The 16,460-nt window shown below is 54.6% G+C and overlaps 2 protein-coding genes and 1 non-coding gene across 3 annotated transcripts; 1 reads left to right on the top strand and 2 right to left on the bottom strand.

Annotated features, from left to right (window-relative positions):
- Positions 1 to 2,978: 2,978 nt before the first annotated feature.
- stradb (STE20 related adaptor beta) lies at positions 2,979 to 8,035 on the bottom strand. The gene is given in 14 exon segments (XM_068756557.1): positions 2,979 to 3,313; positions 3,393 to 3,760; positions 5,721 to 5,772; positions 5,775 to 5,865; positions 5,958 to 6,000; positions 6,081 to 6,328; positions 6,383 to 6,508; positions 6,601 to 6,772; positions 6,848 to 6,971; positions 7,067 to 7,175; positions 7,245 to 7,366; positions 7,442 to 7,544; positions 7,877 to 7,957; positions 8,024 to 8,035. Coding segments are annotated over 14 exon segments (1,986 nt in total).
- Positions 8,036 to 9,877: 1,842 nt separating this feature from the next.
- Positions 9,878 to 14,852, top strand: trak2 (trafficking protein, kinesin binding 2). The gene is given in 16 exon segments (XM_068756225.1): positions 9,878 to 9,932; positions 10,200 to 10,366; positions 10,368 to 10,386; positions 11,069 to 11,128; positions 11,241 to 11,317; positions 11,414 to 11,530; positions 11,608 to 11,817; positions 11,921 to 11,999; positions 12,080 to 12,210; positions 12,311 to 12,385; positions 12,502 to 12,642; positions 12,743 to 12,822; positions 12,901 to 13,322; positions 13,399 to 13,842; positions 13,910 to 14,009; positions 14,108 to 14,852. Coding segments are annotated over 16 exon segments (2,922 nt in total).
- Positions 14,853 to 16,072: 1,220 nt separating this feature from the next.
- Positions 16,073 to 16,145, bottom strand: trnak-cuu (transfer RNA lysine (anticodon CUU)). The gene has a single exon. It is a non-coding gene; the product is annotated as a tRNA-Lys (tRNA).
- Between the last annotated feature and the right edge of the window lie 315 nt (positions 16,146 to 16,460).

Raw genomic sequence — 16,460 nt, 5'->3', positions numbered from 1 at the left:
CTGACTTCTGTCTGCGTGTCAGAGAGGGAAGCAGGAAGCGACGCCGATGAGGTCATCAGAGCAGGCCGGTGACCACCGTGCGTGTGCGCGTGTGCGTGTGTGTGTGCGTGTGTGTGTGTGTGTGGAGAGCGGGGCGTGTGAGTAACGCTCTGCTGGGAGAGGGGGCCGGTCGTCTGGGTGCTTATTTTCCTGTGACCTTAAGACTCACTCCTTCATAAGGAAAACCTCGTTTGTTTGTGCCTCCTGTAAAAGCTGCTCCTTCACTCCAGATCCCGCCGCAGAACTGACCCCCCCCCCCCCCCCTCCCTGCCCGAGCTTTCTAGCAGCAGCGCCTGAAAGCATGTCCTGTTTTCAGCAGCAGCTTGGGGGGGGCACAGACGCCCCATTGAGGGTTTGGACTGCTTCGAGCAGGGACACGCCCTGCGTTTAGCCCGCCATCAGCGGCCCCTCCACGCAATGATGGAGGACGACTCAGTCACCACGTCGTGTTAGTCGCCCTCTGCAGACGGGCGTGGCGGGCGGACCGGTCCGACGGCCGCCTGCTCGCTCTCCCGGGATGAGCTAACCGGTAGCGAGTCACCGGGACCACGACGTCTCCTCCCTGCGGTTGAACTGGAGCGTCCTGTTTCTGCACCGTCAGCCTAACGGAGGCGGTGGGAGGGGCTACAGCCGCGACACGCAGCGGCGCCATCGCGGTTATTCCAGAGACATTCACAGCGCAGAGGAGAAAAAGAGGCAAGAAGCCGGATGGAAAAGGGAATTAACTGCAGCGCTCCTGAACTCTGACCTCTTCCCTCCGGCTTCCAATCCGCTCGCTCTATCCCGGCTCGCATCAGTGCAAGAGTTTATGTAAATGAGTGCTTCTCGCCGGCAGGGAGGGGCGCGGTGACTCCAGAGACGTCCCTCTGGATGGACACGAGCGGATCCGTGTCCCCAGAGACGTCCCTCTGGATGGACACGAGCGGATCCGTGTCCCCAGAGACGCCCGTCACATCTGTGACATCACAGCCCAGAACGAACCTTCTGGAGCGACTACTGTGACGTCAAAATTCATGCGAGTGATCGCCATGAATCAAAGTAATCGATTACTCGATTACTACCCCCCGTGTAATCCCAGTACCGGGCCGGTCCAAACCTCCAAACCGACTCGCACACATTCCTTCGAGCTTTATTTTGACGCCACAGCTGCTCGACCCTCACAAAAAAAATGTGAACAGCTGCTGCTGCCGGCTGGAAACGGAGCCCAAAATTATTATGAGGAGGTCAAAGGGCAACAGCGCCAGCAGACATTAACTGGAGCACCTGTCTGAAGACAACCCCCCCCCCGTCCAGGCACAATGGGGATGGGGACACAATCAGGTGAATAACGCTGACAAACACGAGTAAGACTCGACACCCGATGCCCGGCTGACAGCAGGTTGGGGCGGTCCCCCCCCATCGTGACCCTCGCTTGGACTCGTCCTCGCCGAGCGGCGTGTTGACACCCGACACTGAAGGCGGTGATCCCTCCTCTGTGTCGTCAATCGTTCCATACGCAGATAGCACTAGCAAGCTATCGCTAGCACCAAAGGAGAGTTGTTGTTGTAGCTTTTGGTCTTTAAAGTTCCACGCGACTATTTGGACGGGAGACGCACCGGAGGACGAGACACCCCCCTGGGTTCAGGCAGTTAACCCTTCGGTGGTCCCTCTTCTCACTCACACGCCGCTGCTGGAACAAACGCACCGTGTGTGCGTGCAGCATTCTCACAGTGACTGTGGCTGTGAGAGGCTCTGCACGGCGTCTGGGTACGGGCCTCGAACAACCGGCATCATGGATTCTATTCCCGTCTGCAAATCAAGCCACCACACTTTGCTGGGAATGGCTTTAAAGTTTGCAGAAACCCTGCTTTGCTTTATTGGGCGCATGGTGGGGGGGGGGGGGGGGGGCTGCGGTCTTTGGGCATTACCGTGAGGGATTACTTGGGCTTGCATCCCGGCTCAAGCTTTTGATTGGACGCCACGGCGTGTGCGAGCTTTATTGCCAAGTGAATTAAATCTGGCCGGGAGCTGACGCAAGGGGCGTTGGACTCTGCTGGAGCGTCATCCATCCATCCACCCACCCATCCATCCATCCATCCATCCATCCATGCATCATCCATCCATCCATCCATCCATCCATCCACCCACCCACCCATCCATCCATCCATCCATCCATCCACCCATCCATCCATCCATCCATCCCACCCACCCATCCATCCATCCATCCATCCATCCACCCACCCACCCACGCATCCATCCATCCATCCATCCATCCACCCATCCACCCACCCACCCATCCATCCATCCATCCATCCATCCATCCACCCATCCATCCATCCATCCATCCCATCCATCCATCCATCCATGCATCCATCCATCCATCCATCCACCCATCCATGCATCCATCCACCCATCCATCCCATCCATCCACCCACCCACCCATCCATCCATGCATCCATCCATGCATCCATCCATCCATCCATCCACCCATCCATGCATCCATCCATCCACCCATCCATCCATCCACCCACCCACCCATCCATCCATGCATCCATCCATCCATCCACCCATCCATCCATCCATCCATCCATCGCCTGAATGCACTCGTCTCCTCACCACAGCAGCTCCCGCCGCATTACGAGACCATCCGACAATAAAGTGATCTTTACAGGCTCACAAAGAGCACAAAGAAAGCCTGCTCGTGTCATAAGAGTCATTAGAGACGGTGCACCCGGTGGATGCTCTGAGTTACTGCACTCCACACACAGGAAATGACATCACGCCGGCTGTTTGAGTGTTTGTGGACAGAGCTCGGTCTCACCTTAGTGCAGTAGAGCATCCAGACCTCGTACCAGTCGCTCCTTGGATGCCATGTTGTCACAGAGCGCCCCCCCCGCCCCCGCCCCCCCGCCCCCCTCAGGCTGTAGAGTCCACGGAGGTCACTGCTTCATGGCTTCCAGTCAGGACGTGGACGTCTGCTGCTCCGCCTCAGTGCTCAGCATCGTGACTCTGGTGGGGCGCAGCTCGCCTTGGTGGTGGGACGGTCCCCGGCGGAGGTGGATGGTCCTCGGTGAAGGTGGGACGGTCCTCGGTGACCAGGAACGGTCCCCGGTGGAGGTGGGACGGTCCTTGGTGAAGGTGGGACGGTCCCCGGTGAAGGTGGGATGGTCCTTTGTGAAGGTGGGACGGTCCCCGGTGGAGGTGGGACGGTCCTTGGTGAAGGTGGGATGGTCCTCGGTGAAGGTGGGACGGTCCTCGGTGACCAGGAACGGTCCCCGGTGGAGGTGGGACGGTCCTTGGTGAAGGTGGGACGGTCCCCGGTGAAGGTGGGACGGTCCCCGGTGAAGGTGGGATGGTCCTCGGTGACCAGGAACGGTCCCCGGTGAAGGTGGGACGGTCCTCGGTGGAGGTGGGACGGTCCTCGGTGAAGGTGGGACGGTCCTCGGTGAAGGTGGGACGGTCCTCGGTGGAGGTGGGACGGTCCTCGGTGGAGGTGGGACGGTCCTCGGTGAAGGTGGGACGGTCCTCGGTGGAGGTGGGACGGTCCCCGGCGGAGGTGGGATGGTCCTCGGTGACCAGGAACGGTCCTTGGTGAAGGTGGGACGGTCCCCGGTGAAGGTGGGACGGTCCTCGGTGACCAGGAACGGTCCCCGGTGGAGGTGGGACGGTCCTCGGTGAAGGTGGGACGGTCCTCGGTGGAGGTGGGACGGTCCTCGGTGAAGGTGGGACGGTCCGCTTCTGTCTACAAATGACACGAAGGCGTATTAGCTCACCTCCAGTCGGCTCGACAGCACCTTCGGTAATCCTCGGCAGGATCTACCGTATCAGTAAACCTCACCTGACCGAGCTAGCTAAAAAGCTAGCTGTCAAAATGTTTAATGCAGCTAATGTTTTTATTTTTTTAGCTCTCCTTTATCCTCCTCCTCCCTTCTCATGTGACACAAACGCCTCGTTCTCACAGTCCTGCGCGACAAAACGGAGGCTCGCCCGAAAACAGGAACCGCTTTAAGACAAGATGGACGCGTTAAAAGTACCTTAAAACAAAACACCGCTCACCTGGGCAAGAGAGAACTGTCACTGACGCCGTCTCCAGAGTCGCTGCTTACTGGGTCAAGTTCGCGATAATAATAACACGGAAACAAGCAACGGCGACTTCCGGTAAAAACGTATTTCAAAATAAATGAATCCATCCATCCTTTATTTTGTAGGCCGGCTGTACTATCAATCCAGAGGATTGTAAAAACATGGTTTACATGCAGTTTATATCTTCCTTTAAGTACATTTATTCCGACGATAAAACATCAGAATAGGCGGCTTCCGGCTTGAACACAACTGGGGGTGGGGGGACAGTTTGTCTTTTTTACGACAGCTGAAACACTTTCCGTTGTCGATGTGGACTGATGCGACAAAGAGCTGCATTGGTTTATGTTGTGCCGCCACCTAGTGGACCGGAAATATAGTTCTGACAAAATGCCCTAATTCAAAAGACTTTATTTCAGATATAAATACAGCATGGTCATACCAAATGAACTGAGAATATAATATATCAACTACTGCTGAAGTTCATGGCGTCAAGAAGCCTGCACTCCCCCGCCCCCCCCCCCCCCCCTTTTTTTTTGCATATTGTCAAAACACACACATACTCAAAATAATATTTCTCTATTGACATTAATAAAGAAATCAATCAAGCCTAACAGGAAGCTTACAAATCAGATATTTATACATATTTTGCATTGAAAATATGTGTATGTGTATATGCATACATATACAGTATAAGGCTCATACAGCTACCATGTTTGATAAGTACTGCGGGTCACGGTCATACACAGTTAATCACAGTTACACGAATTCAGGCTTCGTTCAAACATAAAGGCATTGTTGGATAAGTGGTCACAGAGCACAGTAGAAATAAATATTTTTTGGTTTAACACTCATAACCAGGGAGGTTTTCCATCTACTGATGGTTCCTAACTGCTACATAGAACATTAAATATACTTCTATTGCTTCTTTTTTTAGCGGCAGGTTTTGCAGCCTGTCTTATTGGCTCATAGGCAAAGGATAACATACATTTAAAATGACTGTACAATATGTGCATATACAGTATGTTCAAAGTACAGCAAACGTGTATTTGCACATTTTGACTGAGGCCTAAAAGTCAAAGGTTAAATAAATCATGTCGATTTTAGTTCTAGTTTAGAGACGCCGAGTCAAATACATGATGATACCAATGAATTACACCTTAAACTTGAGGAGTTAGTTAAGATTTAAGGGATTTTTCAGAATACCTTTAGAGAATAGTCACTTAAAATTCTAAGCTTTGCCCATGGACCAATTAAACAGTAAAAGCAAGAACATGTTTGGAAGCAAATGTTTAACGCAACAGTTTTTCACGTGGACTTTGACTTTAAAACCAAACACGCCTCACAGGAAGTCAGCTGGCGATTATTATTCTGTTGTCATAGATTATTTGAGCGGCTCCATTGAAGCAAGCGCTTTCACAGTTGCACGGCCCAAACGCCGCACTGGACAAAACGTATCGAAAACTATTTAAAAAAGGCTCAGAGTCAGGTTAATGGGGGAAAAACAAAAAACAAAATGCACACAGTAGAATTTGGCCTCATTGCTTTGCTTAGATTGTCTTGTTTCTGGCTCTGTATTTAGGATTCGGTGACGGATAATCAAGGTTAGGAGAAGTCCCCACACGTCCTCGGTGGGGTCGGACGCGGTTGAGAGCGGAGCGTGGCTGTACGGGGCGGGGGGCAGGATACTGGGGGTTCCTCAGGGCCGGTGAGGGGCACTGCAGGGTACATGAGGCTGAGGAATGAGTCTCTGGTGTGCCTCTTCACCTGTGGCAGGAAGGTGAAGGATCCATGTAGAGCGCGGAGCATTTGAGAAGTGCTTTAATCATTCTTTTCTTGATGGAAATGAAGAGACTCACCTGCTTGAAGAAGGCGTGGGCCAACAGGGCGGTGGCTGAAGGTCTGTAGGAGAGAAAGCAAACAGAAACCCACATTAGTGTTAATGATGGACAGAACCGGGTCAGATGCTGCGGCCTAACGACCTCCGCTCTGGCTGCTGCTGCAGACACAGCTCAACCAGGTTGTGCAGGGTGACAGAGTGGTTTTTGGGGCCCGGGCTCTGAGGGCGGTCGGCGGCGGTGCTGTGGGTCAGGCTTCCCGTGGCCACGCTCTCCCCGATGCCGGAGTCCACCCCGGACCGCGACACCTTCAGGCCGCCCAGTTGGCCGAGCGGAAAGGGCGCCACGTCCAGGAGGCAGCAGTGGGCGCCGCGCAGCTTTTGGAGCAGCATCTAAACGCAGAGACCGGGGCAGTGATGCATTCGGGGGCACAACGGCGTCTCAACAAGTCAATGAAGTCGTAACTACCTGAGTGGGGGCATGTCCTGGAAAGGCACCCTGCCACTCACCAGCTCACAGGCCACTATTCCTAAACTGTAGATATCGGACTTGACCCCGTAACCGTGCAGGTCCTACTGAGGCCGACGCCATGCGGAGAGTGAAGACAGACCGTGTTAGCCCGTTAGCCGATTGGCTAGAGGATCTCACTTAGAGGTTAGAGGACCTGACGCAGCAGCTCGGGGCTGAGCCAGGGCAACAGGGCGGGGCTGTGGTGGGGCATGTCGAACACCGCCCGCATCCTCTTCCCCTCACGCATCATGCTGTAAACGCCGTGGAGCCCCGAGAGGTAGACGCGGCCCTCCCCTGACAGCAGGATGTGACTGGCCTTCACCCCCCTGACAGGAGACAAACGCTTCAGATCCACACGCTGATGCCTTTGACTCCTCCCTCATCGTCTTCCTCCCACTGACCGGTGGACGTAGCCCATCTGGTGCAAGTACCCCAAGGCTTCCAGCGCACCGTGCAGCAGGTACGCTATCAGAGATTCGCTCATCCCATCCGGGAAATGCGTCCTCAGCAAGACGTCAGCAGAGCCTGGGGGCAAAGGAGGGAGGAAGGAGAGACGGACGGGTGAGCTGGCGATTCAGACGACAAGCAGACGACCGCTGTGCGGCGAGGCAGCCGCTAACCATAGGCCATGAGTGGCGTGAGGACCCACAGCTGGCAGCAGGCGCTGAAAACCAGGCGGGAGGTCAGCAGGTTAGGGTGACGGAACAGCCGGGACAGCAGAACCTCGTTCTGGGGTGTGAGACACAATCTGAGCTTAAAGGAAAAACCTCCGGATGAAACTGAAAGAGGAGTCGTCACCAGGAGCTGCAGCAGCTCCTCCTCGGTGCACTCGTCCAGGTCGGTCTGTCTGAGCGCCGCCAGCCGCCCCGTGGGGAGGTGGCGCGCCAGGCTCACCCGGCTCAGCTGGTGGAAGCCTCTGCCTGCGATAGACAAGGTGGACTTCCAGCAAACCCAGCGGGAAAATAGGCCAAACGGCAACACGGCGGCGCTCTCACCCAGCTCGGACAGCAGCTGGTAGTGGGCGGGCTCGTCTGACAGCCCCGTGATGTCATCGCCGCCCGACGGCGATGGCAGTGTGCCTTCAGAACCGTCACAGCTCTGCAAGGGAGGCATACAAACAAACGCCTCACGCACATACACACTCAGTCCATGTGGGGGGGGGCACAAACCAAAAGCGCTTTAAATTCTACACTGATCTGAGAAAATGACTCCTGATGATGTCAGAGTGATGTCAGAGTGATGTCATCCATGTTATCTTCACCTGTCGTTACAATGTCGCCATCATAAATTAGAGGCATCAGGCATAATTAAAAACTAATGAGGTGCATTATGGGAAATGCAGCGTTAATCAAAGTCAAAACAAACAATGAATGATGAGTGATGAATGATGGGGGAGCGTCAGTGTGACACCTGTCGCCATGGCTACTGACCAGGAAGTGGGGGCTGGTATCCTCGTAGCAATCCTCTAAGTCCAGGGGCTGGACCTGAGTGTGGGAGATGCAGGAACAGTCCTGAGGGGGGGGGGCACATTATTAATACCATGCATCCACAGCAAAATCACGCAGCGTGATTCTCACCAAGAAAGACATGGGAGTCCAATCACGGGCCGCGGGGGGGGCCGGGAGGATGACCACAGCGCCCGGACGTCCGCCGTTTACCTGGCCGCATCACCTGATCTGATCCAGAGACGCTCTGTTGACGTTAAACGCAGCTCGGTGTTTGTTATTGAGATTGCTTTACTCGTGTTAGTAACGCGGTACGGTCTCCTAACTGTAGCAGAATGCCCCCCCCATGACCCCCCCGCTGAGCTGCAGCCCACACAGTTGACCTGCTTACCTTCTCTCGGACTAGCGCCTAGCCAAACAAGCTAACGACCCAGAAGAGACGGCGTTTTGTCCATTACGCGCATATTCTCTCATTTATATGTGATGTGCGAAAAGTAACGTCGCTGCCGAACCACGTGACACCTCAAAACAAAGACAGAAAAAAGCGATTCCTTTGACAAGACTTTTAATTTGACACAGATAAATCGACGCGTGATTAAGACGTCACACGTCTTCGCGTCGCGCGTTGATGACGCACGCTCGTCTCGCCCTCCATTGTTGGACGTTCCACCGGAGGGGCTGATCGAACCTGCTTTATAACACAGGAATAACACTGACGTTAGGTAGGTTTAACGATAATCAAATATATTTTATTTTAATTTCCGTAATTCTAGATCGACCCCCCCCCCGCCCCCCCACGCGAGCTCGTGTTTGAGCATCGTAAGCTAGCGCTGTTTAAAGTAACGGGACGCTAGCTTCGCTGAAACGTTACATCAGATCTGAATTAGTTCCTAATTTGATTTAGTAACGCTTTGATAAAAGACCTCTATGCTAATGTTAGCATTAGCTGGCTTGCGGGACAATATTTGTTGCTTGATTAGTGATGTAATTACTGTCATGTTCTGCGTTGTAGATCTATTATAGATCATTTTATATAACATATTTTATATATAATTTATTTCTAATTTATGAGCGATCCACGAATCCTTGATGAGTTTCTGAAGCGCGTCAAGCTGCACATGTCGAGCTTTCACGTTAATCCCAGCATCTTAAATTCATCCGGTCTGATTGGGATTACATGGGAAGTGGCCACTGGTTCAGTCAGTGTCGCATGCTGCTTCCTCCCCATGCAAGCCCCCCCCCCCCCGGGGGCATTATCCTAGTTCCAGATCAAAGATGACACCGCATAAATGGAGATGGGGCTTGGCCTTTGCATTTTAACATATCAGATATCATACTGCAGTGTGATCAGAATAAACAGGATGCAGTATTTATACACACCTATTCCAACTTTGAATGTGATTCTTTCAGTTCCAGTACCACTGTTAATAACACTGTTAATAACAGTGTTATTAACGAGTTAGACCAGCACAAGTAGCAGCTGCAGGGTCAAAAGGCTCTCGTTGGTTGTGGGTTGTATTTCCTGCAGCAGCCCCATTTGGATCAGACGTGATGCCGCAGCAGCGCTGATTTCACATCCCCAAGTCTGTCTCGAGAGCCCCTCCCTCGTGAAAGAATGCATCCAGAGGATGTGGGAGGATTCTTTCTCTCTCTCTCTCTCTCTCTCTCACCCCTCCATCCCCCGTTAGACCAGATTGTGACACGTTAGAAGGAAGTGAAAAGGCACCAAAATGCTTTGTACATTTTCCAGCAGTAAATAAAGTTGGAGGAAGTTTTCTTTTTTTATATATTTTCATCTTGCGTTAAATACCAGCTTGAACTCATCTGAGCTGGGCCTCGTTAACATCCTCGTCTTTGCTCCTCAGGTAAAAGGGCTGCCGGAGCACCGCCCATCAGTGCAGGTATAACAGGATGTTCTGTCCAGCGGTGCATCTGTGAGTCGGGGGGGGGGGGGGGGTCCTCCCCCTCCTGGTCCAGGAGCAGGACATGTTTGAAGCCAAACCCCGGGCGGTGGAGAAGAAGGAGTCAAGCACGGAGACAGGTGGCGTATTATTACCGGCGCCTCTACATGATGCTCGACCCACAAGTCCAGCATGCAGAGTGTTTGGGCGCCGCCTGTCCTTGTAAGCCACATGTTTGGCAGGTCATCGGTGTGTACAGTGCTGAAGCCCAGAAACACACGCGCTGGTTCTTAAACATGATTAAACATTGAGCGTTATCTCGTCAGTTTGACTATTCCCATTCATCATCCTGGTGTGTGTGAACGTACTTGCTTTGTGTTCTGACCCCCCCCCCCCCCCCCCCCCAGACGAGGGGCTGGGCAGCAGCGGGAGGCATTATGGCTCCGGCTCGCTGGGCTCCGGTTCTGCCGGCTCCGTCTATCTGTCAGACAGCCAGGACTGGGTGGTGTCCCCGAGCGGCTCTCCGGACGAAGGCCCCGCCCCCCACGGCGGCATCTCCCCCCTGCTGGCCGAGGGAGACCTTCCGCTACATGAGTGAGTGTCAGATCTTTGATTTCACAAATCAATCGGGGGTGAAATGAACTTTTGGATCAGCTCATTTCTCTGTTTCTGTGCCTGTCTGCTCACGCTCATTTGTGATTGGTCGGAGCCGGTGACATCACTGAGCAGATGGTGGTGTGTGTGTGTGTGTGTGTGTTGTTTTCAGTGCGTTACACACGCGAGGGATTCATTTTATAGAGATCCTCTTAAGTTAAAATCACAGGGATTTAGCGTGGATGTTCTACACCACAGTCTGTCTTTGCATGTGTGTGTGTGTGTGTGTGTGTGTGTGTGTGTGTGCGTGCGTGTGTGTGTGTGTGTGTGTGTGTGTGAGGGACAGCGAACAAGAGGAAGGCTGTGATCCAGCCGGGGTTAAGTGCAGCGAGCCCAAAGAGTCACGGGACAGAATGTGGGCGGGGCTGAGAGCGTTGAGAGACGAGTCAGACCACGGCGGTGTGTGTGTGTGTGTGTGTGTGTGTGGGGGGGGGGGGGGTATTTCTGCAGTACTTGTGGCCTATTTATAGCGCTTGATGCTCTATCAAGCCAGCGACGCTGACCCTGACCCTGACCCTGACCCACCCTGAACCCTTCTCACCTTCTGCTGCTTCCGTCCTCCCGTCCTGCTTGTTGGTCTCCTGAACCGTCCCCTTCTTCTCTGTCTCCCGTTTCCCTCGAGCCTATCTTGCTTTGGAGCCCCCCCCTTATGCCCCCCCGGGCTCCCGGAGCCTCTCCAGAGGTATCCCACCTCCAGCTCGCTGCTCTCCTCTGCTGCGTCTTCATGTTGGTTTTGCTAGCTAGCGAGTAACGCCGCCGCGCTTCACCATCGTGTCTTTTGTCTTTCCGGCCAGTCCTTGGCGCCGACCGCGTGGAGCAGATGACGAAGACGTACAACGACACGGACGTGGTCACGCAGCTTTTAGCCGAGGTAGGCGCCTCCTCAGCTGTAGCGATTAGCGGTGTGTTGAGAAGGGGCACAGCCGGCGGCTGATTGGCTGTGGCTTGTGTGCGTCTCATTGGACAGCGGGACAGAGACTTGGAGCTGGCCGCTCGGATCGGTCAGTCGCTCCTCCAGAGGAACCACCTCCTGCAGGAGCGCAACGACGCCTTGGAGGAGCAGCTAACGCAGAACCTGGACCAGGTAGCCCACACGATGCTAGTTATTGTGCTGCTGGTTCCGGAGAGCTGTTTAGACCCCGCCCCCGCCCCCCCCATCAGGTTCACCAGCTGCAGCATGCGCTCGGTAAGAAGGACGAGTTGCTGCGGATTGTGGCCAGCGCCTCGGAGGAGAGCGAGACAGACGCCGGCGCACCAACGCCGCCGCGGCAGCCTCCGCCGCCGGGGGGGGGCGCGGCGCTAATCCAGCTGGAGTCCCTGCAGAACAAGCTGCAGGAGCTGGAGGAGGAGAACCTGGCGCTGAGGTCGGAGGTACGCGTCACACGCGTTTCAAAAGGCGTTGACAGGCGGTGGGAATAAATGTGAAAGTGAGAGAACGAGTTGCTCGTCCCAACTGTGCCCCCCCCCCCCCCAGGCGTGCCAGCTGAAGAACGAAACCGTCACCTACGAGGAGAAGGAGCAGCAGCTCGTCAGCGACTGCGTGAAGGAGCTCCGTGAGTGAGCCGCCCCAAAGGCACAGCTTCCTATGTGGAGGAGGTCTCTGACCTGGGGGGGGGGGGGGGGTCGGTTCCAGGCGAGTCCAACAGCCAGATGGCGTCTCTGACGGAGGAGCTGTCTCAGAGGAACGAGGAGCTGGTGAGACACCAGGAGGAAATCGCTCAGCTGCTCTCCCAGATCGTCCAGCTGCAGCACAGAGTGAAGGAGGTGATGACCAAGACCCGGACCGGAGCCAGGAATCCAGTGACCCGGGACTCCATGTGGGCTTGGAATAACCCCCCCCCCCCCTTCTGTTGTTTCTGTGCAGCTGGCACTGGATAAAGAGGAGCTGAGGATTCACCTGCAGGCCTCGAAAGACGCTCAGAGACAGCTGACTGCAGAGGTGCACACACACACACACACACGCACACACACACACACGCACACACACACACACACACACACACACACACACACACACACGCAGTTTACCACTACGTGTGTGTGTGCGTGCTGCAGCTGAACGAGCTAACAGACAGGAATGCAGAGTGTCTGGAGATGCTCCACGAATCCCAGGAGGAGATCAAGGAGCTGCGCAACAGAAGCGCCCCCCCCTCTGCCGGGATGCGCCGCCACCTTCCCTACGGCCTCTACCCCATGGTGAGAGAGAGAGAGAGAGGGGGGGGCTCAGAGCGATCGAGGATTGCTGTCAGTGTGCACATCTGTGTGTGTGTGTGTGTGTGTGTGTGTGTGAGCGCAGGAGTCTCTGGCGGCGGAGATCGAGGGCACCATGAGGCGGGACCTGGAGGAGGAGGAAGAGAACGTCGCTCAGGACCAAAGGTCAGGGAGCCGGAACGTAGAGCACTGGGCGGGGCTTTCCTGCTGCCGTGTCGCTGACCTTTGACCTGTTCTTTTTAGAATATCCCACAAGCGAGTGTTCCAAACAGTCCGCTCCGTCAACGCCTCGGCGGCGCCGCCTATCCCCGGCTGTGGGCGGAGCCCCCTGGTGATGACGGCGCAGCCCTTCCCCTCCTCTCAGGGGTGTGTTTCCAGGGACGAGGTGCGAGTGGGCCGGCCCGGCTCGCTGGGGGGCAACGACCTCACCAGGGCGCTGCGCCGCCTGTCGCTGCGGCGACAGAACTTGCTGTGCGAGCGCCAGTTCTTCCAGGCGGAGCGCGAGAGGAAGACGCCGGCGCCGGCGGACGAGCAGGGAAGCGGGTGCAGCTCGCCGATGGGGGGCGCCGTCTCCTCCTTCTCCAGCCTATCAGAACTCTCCTTCGGCTCCAGTGCTTTTAAGAGCTTCCTGCCTGAGAAGCTTCAGATCGTGAAGCCCATAGAAGGTAAGCTACCTGCAAGCCACGCCCAGAAGAACAAACATGGCTTCCAAGCTCGTGTCCCTTCGTTCGCTTCTTCCAGGCTCGCTCACGCTCCACCACTGGCAGCAGCTGGCCAGGCCACACCTGGCCACCATCCTGGACCCCCACCCCGGAGTGGTGACCAAGGGCTTCCGCCCCCTCCCTCAGGACGCCACAGACTACCGCCTGTCTGACACGGAGGAGGACGAGGAGGACGGGCACGGGGGCATCGGCGTCCCGGAGAAGGGGGCGTCAGAGCGAGGCAAGGACGATGACGATGACGATGACGAAGGCGGGATCACCTTCGAGGTGCGTGTGTCATCGCCGCCGGAGGAGAGGAGGGACACGCCTCACTCGCCGACATCCTCGGTGAGAGCGGTGCACAGCTTTAGCCCCGCCCCGCACAAGTCCAGCCAATCATCTCCGCCCACTCCGGGGGCCTGCCCGACGACGGCCCAATCACAAAGCCAGATTTGCACCTCGGCATCGACAGCGTCTTCCTCCGGTGAATAGATAATCTGAGAGATTACCGTCGTTGACGTGAATTGTTTTTCTCACGACCTCTTCTTCAGTTCAGAATCCAGGAAAGTGTCAGAGCTCCACCTTCTCCACGTACACCCTCACCACCTGCCGCATCCTCCACCCCAGTGACATCACACAGGTCACGGCGAGGTGAGACGACTTCCAGGGTACAAAGGTCAACGTCTTTAGAATTACACTCATGGTTGATGGCGCCTTACCTCTCTCTCTCTCTCGCTCCCGTCCTTCAGTTCTCGAACGCCCCTGTTGGCCAACACGCCCAGCTCCCTGAGGACGGGCCCCAGCACTCCTTTGACTCCTTGCCGACTTAGTCTCGGTGACTCCTCCTCGCCGCGCCGCTCCTCGGCCACGCCCAGCTTGACGAAGCTGGTCCTGGAGAGGGGTATTTCTGCACAGGTCTCCACCGAGACCCCCCCTGCACCCTCAAAACCTGCAGCCCGGAAGTCCCTCTTCCGCCTGCTCCCACACCCCCCCCCTGACCCCCCCTCTCACTCACCTGTTCCCTCCCCGGTGTCCATCGAGTCCCGCCAGCACCAGGCGGACAGTTTCCTCGCCTCGCGGCCGGCGGAGCTTTATCTCCAGGATGTTTACGGGTTGAACTTAGGCCGCGCACCCCATCCCGACCTCCCTGCCCTTGTCCCGTCCTCTAAAGCGAACAGAACCAGACCCGACGCAGCAAACGTCGGCCTAGCGGAGAGGCTACGCCGCCTGGGCCTCACCAAGGTGCTCCAGGGTGCGGCGTCTAGGGCTTCAGCGCCACCTCAGGATTCTGCTACTCTGGTGTCAGCAAGCGGAGGAAGCCTATTGGATGGCTTGAGGCGCAATCAGAGCCTCCCGGCCATGATTGGTGCCCCTAAGCCTCCCCCTCACCCCACCTCCCTGGCCCTTCCCCCACCACCCTGGGGAGACCTCAAAGGACGCCGCAGGAAACTCGCCTCTCTCTCCCATTTCCCATCTAGTTTCTCAAAGAACTGAAGGCACAGATGGACCAGAAGGGTAGTCATTTAGACCGCCATCTTCCTCCTCCCCTTCTCGCTCCTTTCTACCTTGAGGGAGAGAACACTTTCAGCGCTAACTGGATTAATGGCGTCCTGCCAGGCTAATCTTGTAGCGTCCTATTTGTATGCCAGTATAAATAGAGCAATGATTTTACATGGGAGTCTGGTGATGTCCATGTACCGTGCAACTTTTCCTGCCACGACCTACAGTTCCCAGCATGCACCTGGGTGGGGGCCAGGGCAGGAGAGCTGCGAGTCGTCCAGGTCCATTTCTAATGGTACGAGGCCTTAAGTAGAAGCCAGCGCTGTAATGCGTTCCTGTACAGCCATGTTTGTATAAATGAGTTGCCCTCGGTGACGTTTGTGTTAATCTGAGTTAATCTGACCACAGCCTTGAGCCTCAACGCTTTCATGCTAATCTCAGGCCGGTGAGACGTTCAGGTAAAGAGGGACGTATCTTGAACACGTGGCGTGTTTGGTTGTTTTTATGCGTTTCACGTTGTCTTCAGGACGAGCGGTTAGGGTTAGGGTTAGGGTTAGGGTCAAACGGTTCAAAGTTCATGCTTAGAGACGAGAGTAGGACTATGTGCTTTATTCCCAGGGCTCCGACCTAACAGACCTTCCCATGCAGCTACTGCACTCTTTTCTATGTAATGTGTATTTTACTGACGTCAGTATTTGAAATATGTTGTCTGACATACTAATGAGAAGATTTAGCACAAGGTGAGCCAGTTTGTAATGCTGCCCGTTTTGCTTTCAATGTGTTTGAAATTTGGCTGAAATGTAAACTGATCTCATTTCTTTCTATTTCATGCGTCCCCTCTAATATCCTCTGTATAATACTCATGGCTATTATCCTGTTGCCTCTTTTTTTCATTTATAATTAAAGTCATGGAAACCGAAAACTGATTTCTTTTCTCCACCAGGAGGAGTCGGCATTTGTCTGTCTCGTCCCGTCTGTTTGGAATTTATATTTCAGTTTATTCTAAATATGTGTATTTTGAGCAATCCGCATTACTGCTGCTATAAAACATTTTTGCCACTTGGAAGAAATCTCACTTCCATCGCTGCGCAGGCAGATACACACACAGTACACAAAAAACTGGGCAAAGAACGGGTCGGATTCTCCTCCAGCGAGTCCAGTCTCCGTGTTTTTGTCTGAACTTGAGTCAGGGCGCTGCAACCCCAAAATCAGAACGCCCAACGTGGGGCTCGAACCCACGACCCTGAGATTAAGAGTCTCATGCTCTACCGACTGAGCTAGCCGGGCTGATGAAGTTCCAGATCATACCTCCAGATGAGTCTTCACCTTTTAAGCCACCTTTTACGTTTGAGAGATTGTGATATACATAATATATATATATAATGAATGTTAAATGAGATTAAAACTAAAATATACTACATTCACCAGACATGCCAGATCAAAATAGAGGTATTAAAAAATATATTACACAAACCTGGTGGGGAAATGGACACTTTTGTTAGGAGACCCGAAAACTCTACAAACGAAGTGCGAATCGGAAATGACATATTTTATAAATAATAATAATAATAATAATAGTAATATAAATATAACGGAATAAAC

The sequence above is a fragment of the Brachionichthys hirsutus genome, chromosome 24 (genome assembly GCF_040956055.1).
Source record: "Brachionichthys hirsutus isolate HB-005 chromosome 24, CSIRO-AGI_Bhir_v1, whole genome shotgun sequence".
Classification (NCBI taxonomy): Eukaryota; Metazoa; Chordata; class Actinopteri; order Lophiiformes; family Brachionichthyidae; genus Brachionichthys; species Brachionichthys hirsutus.
Note: the sequence above shows the minus strand (reverse complement) of the source record. Positions and strands in the feature narration are given on the sequence as shown.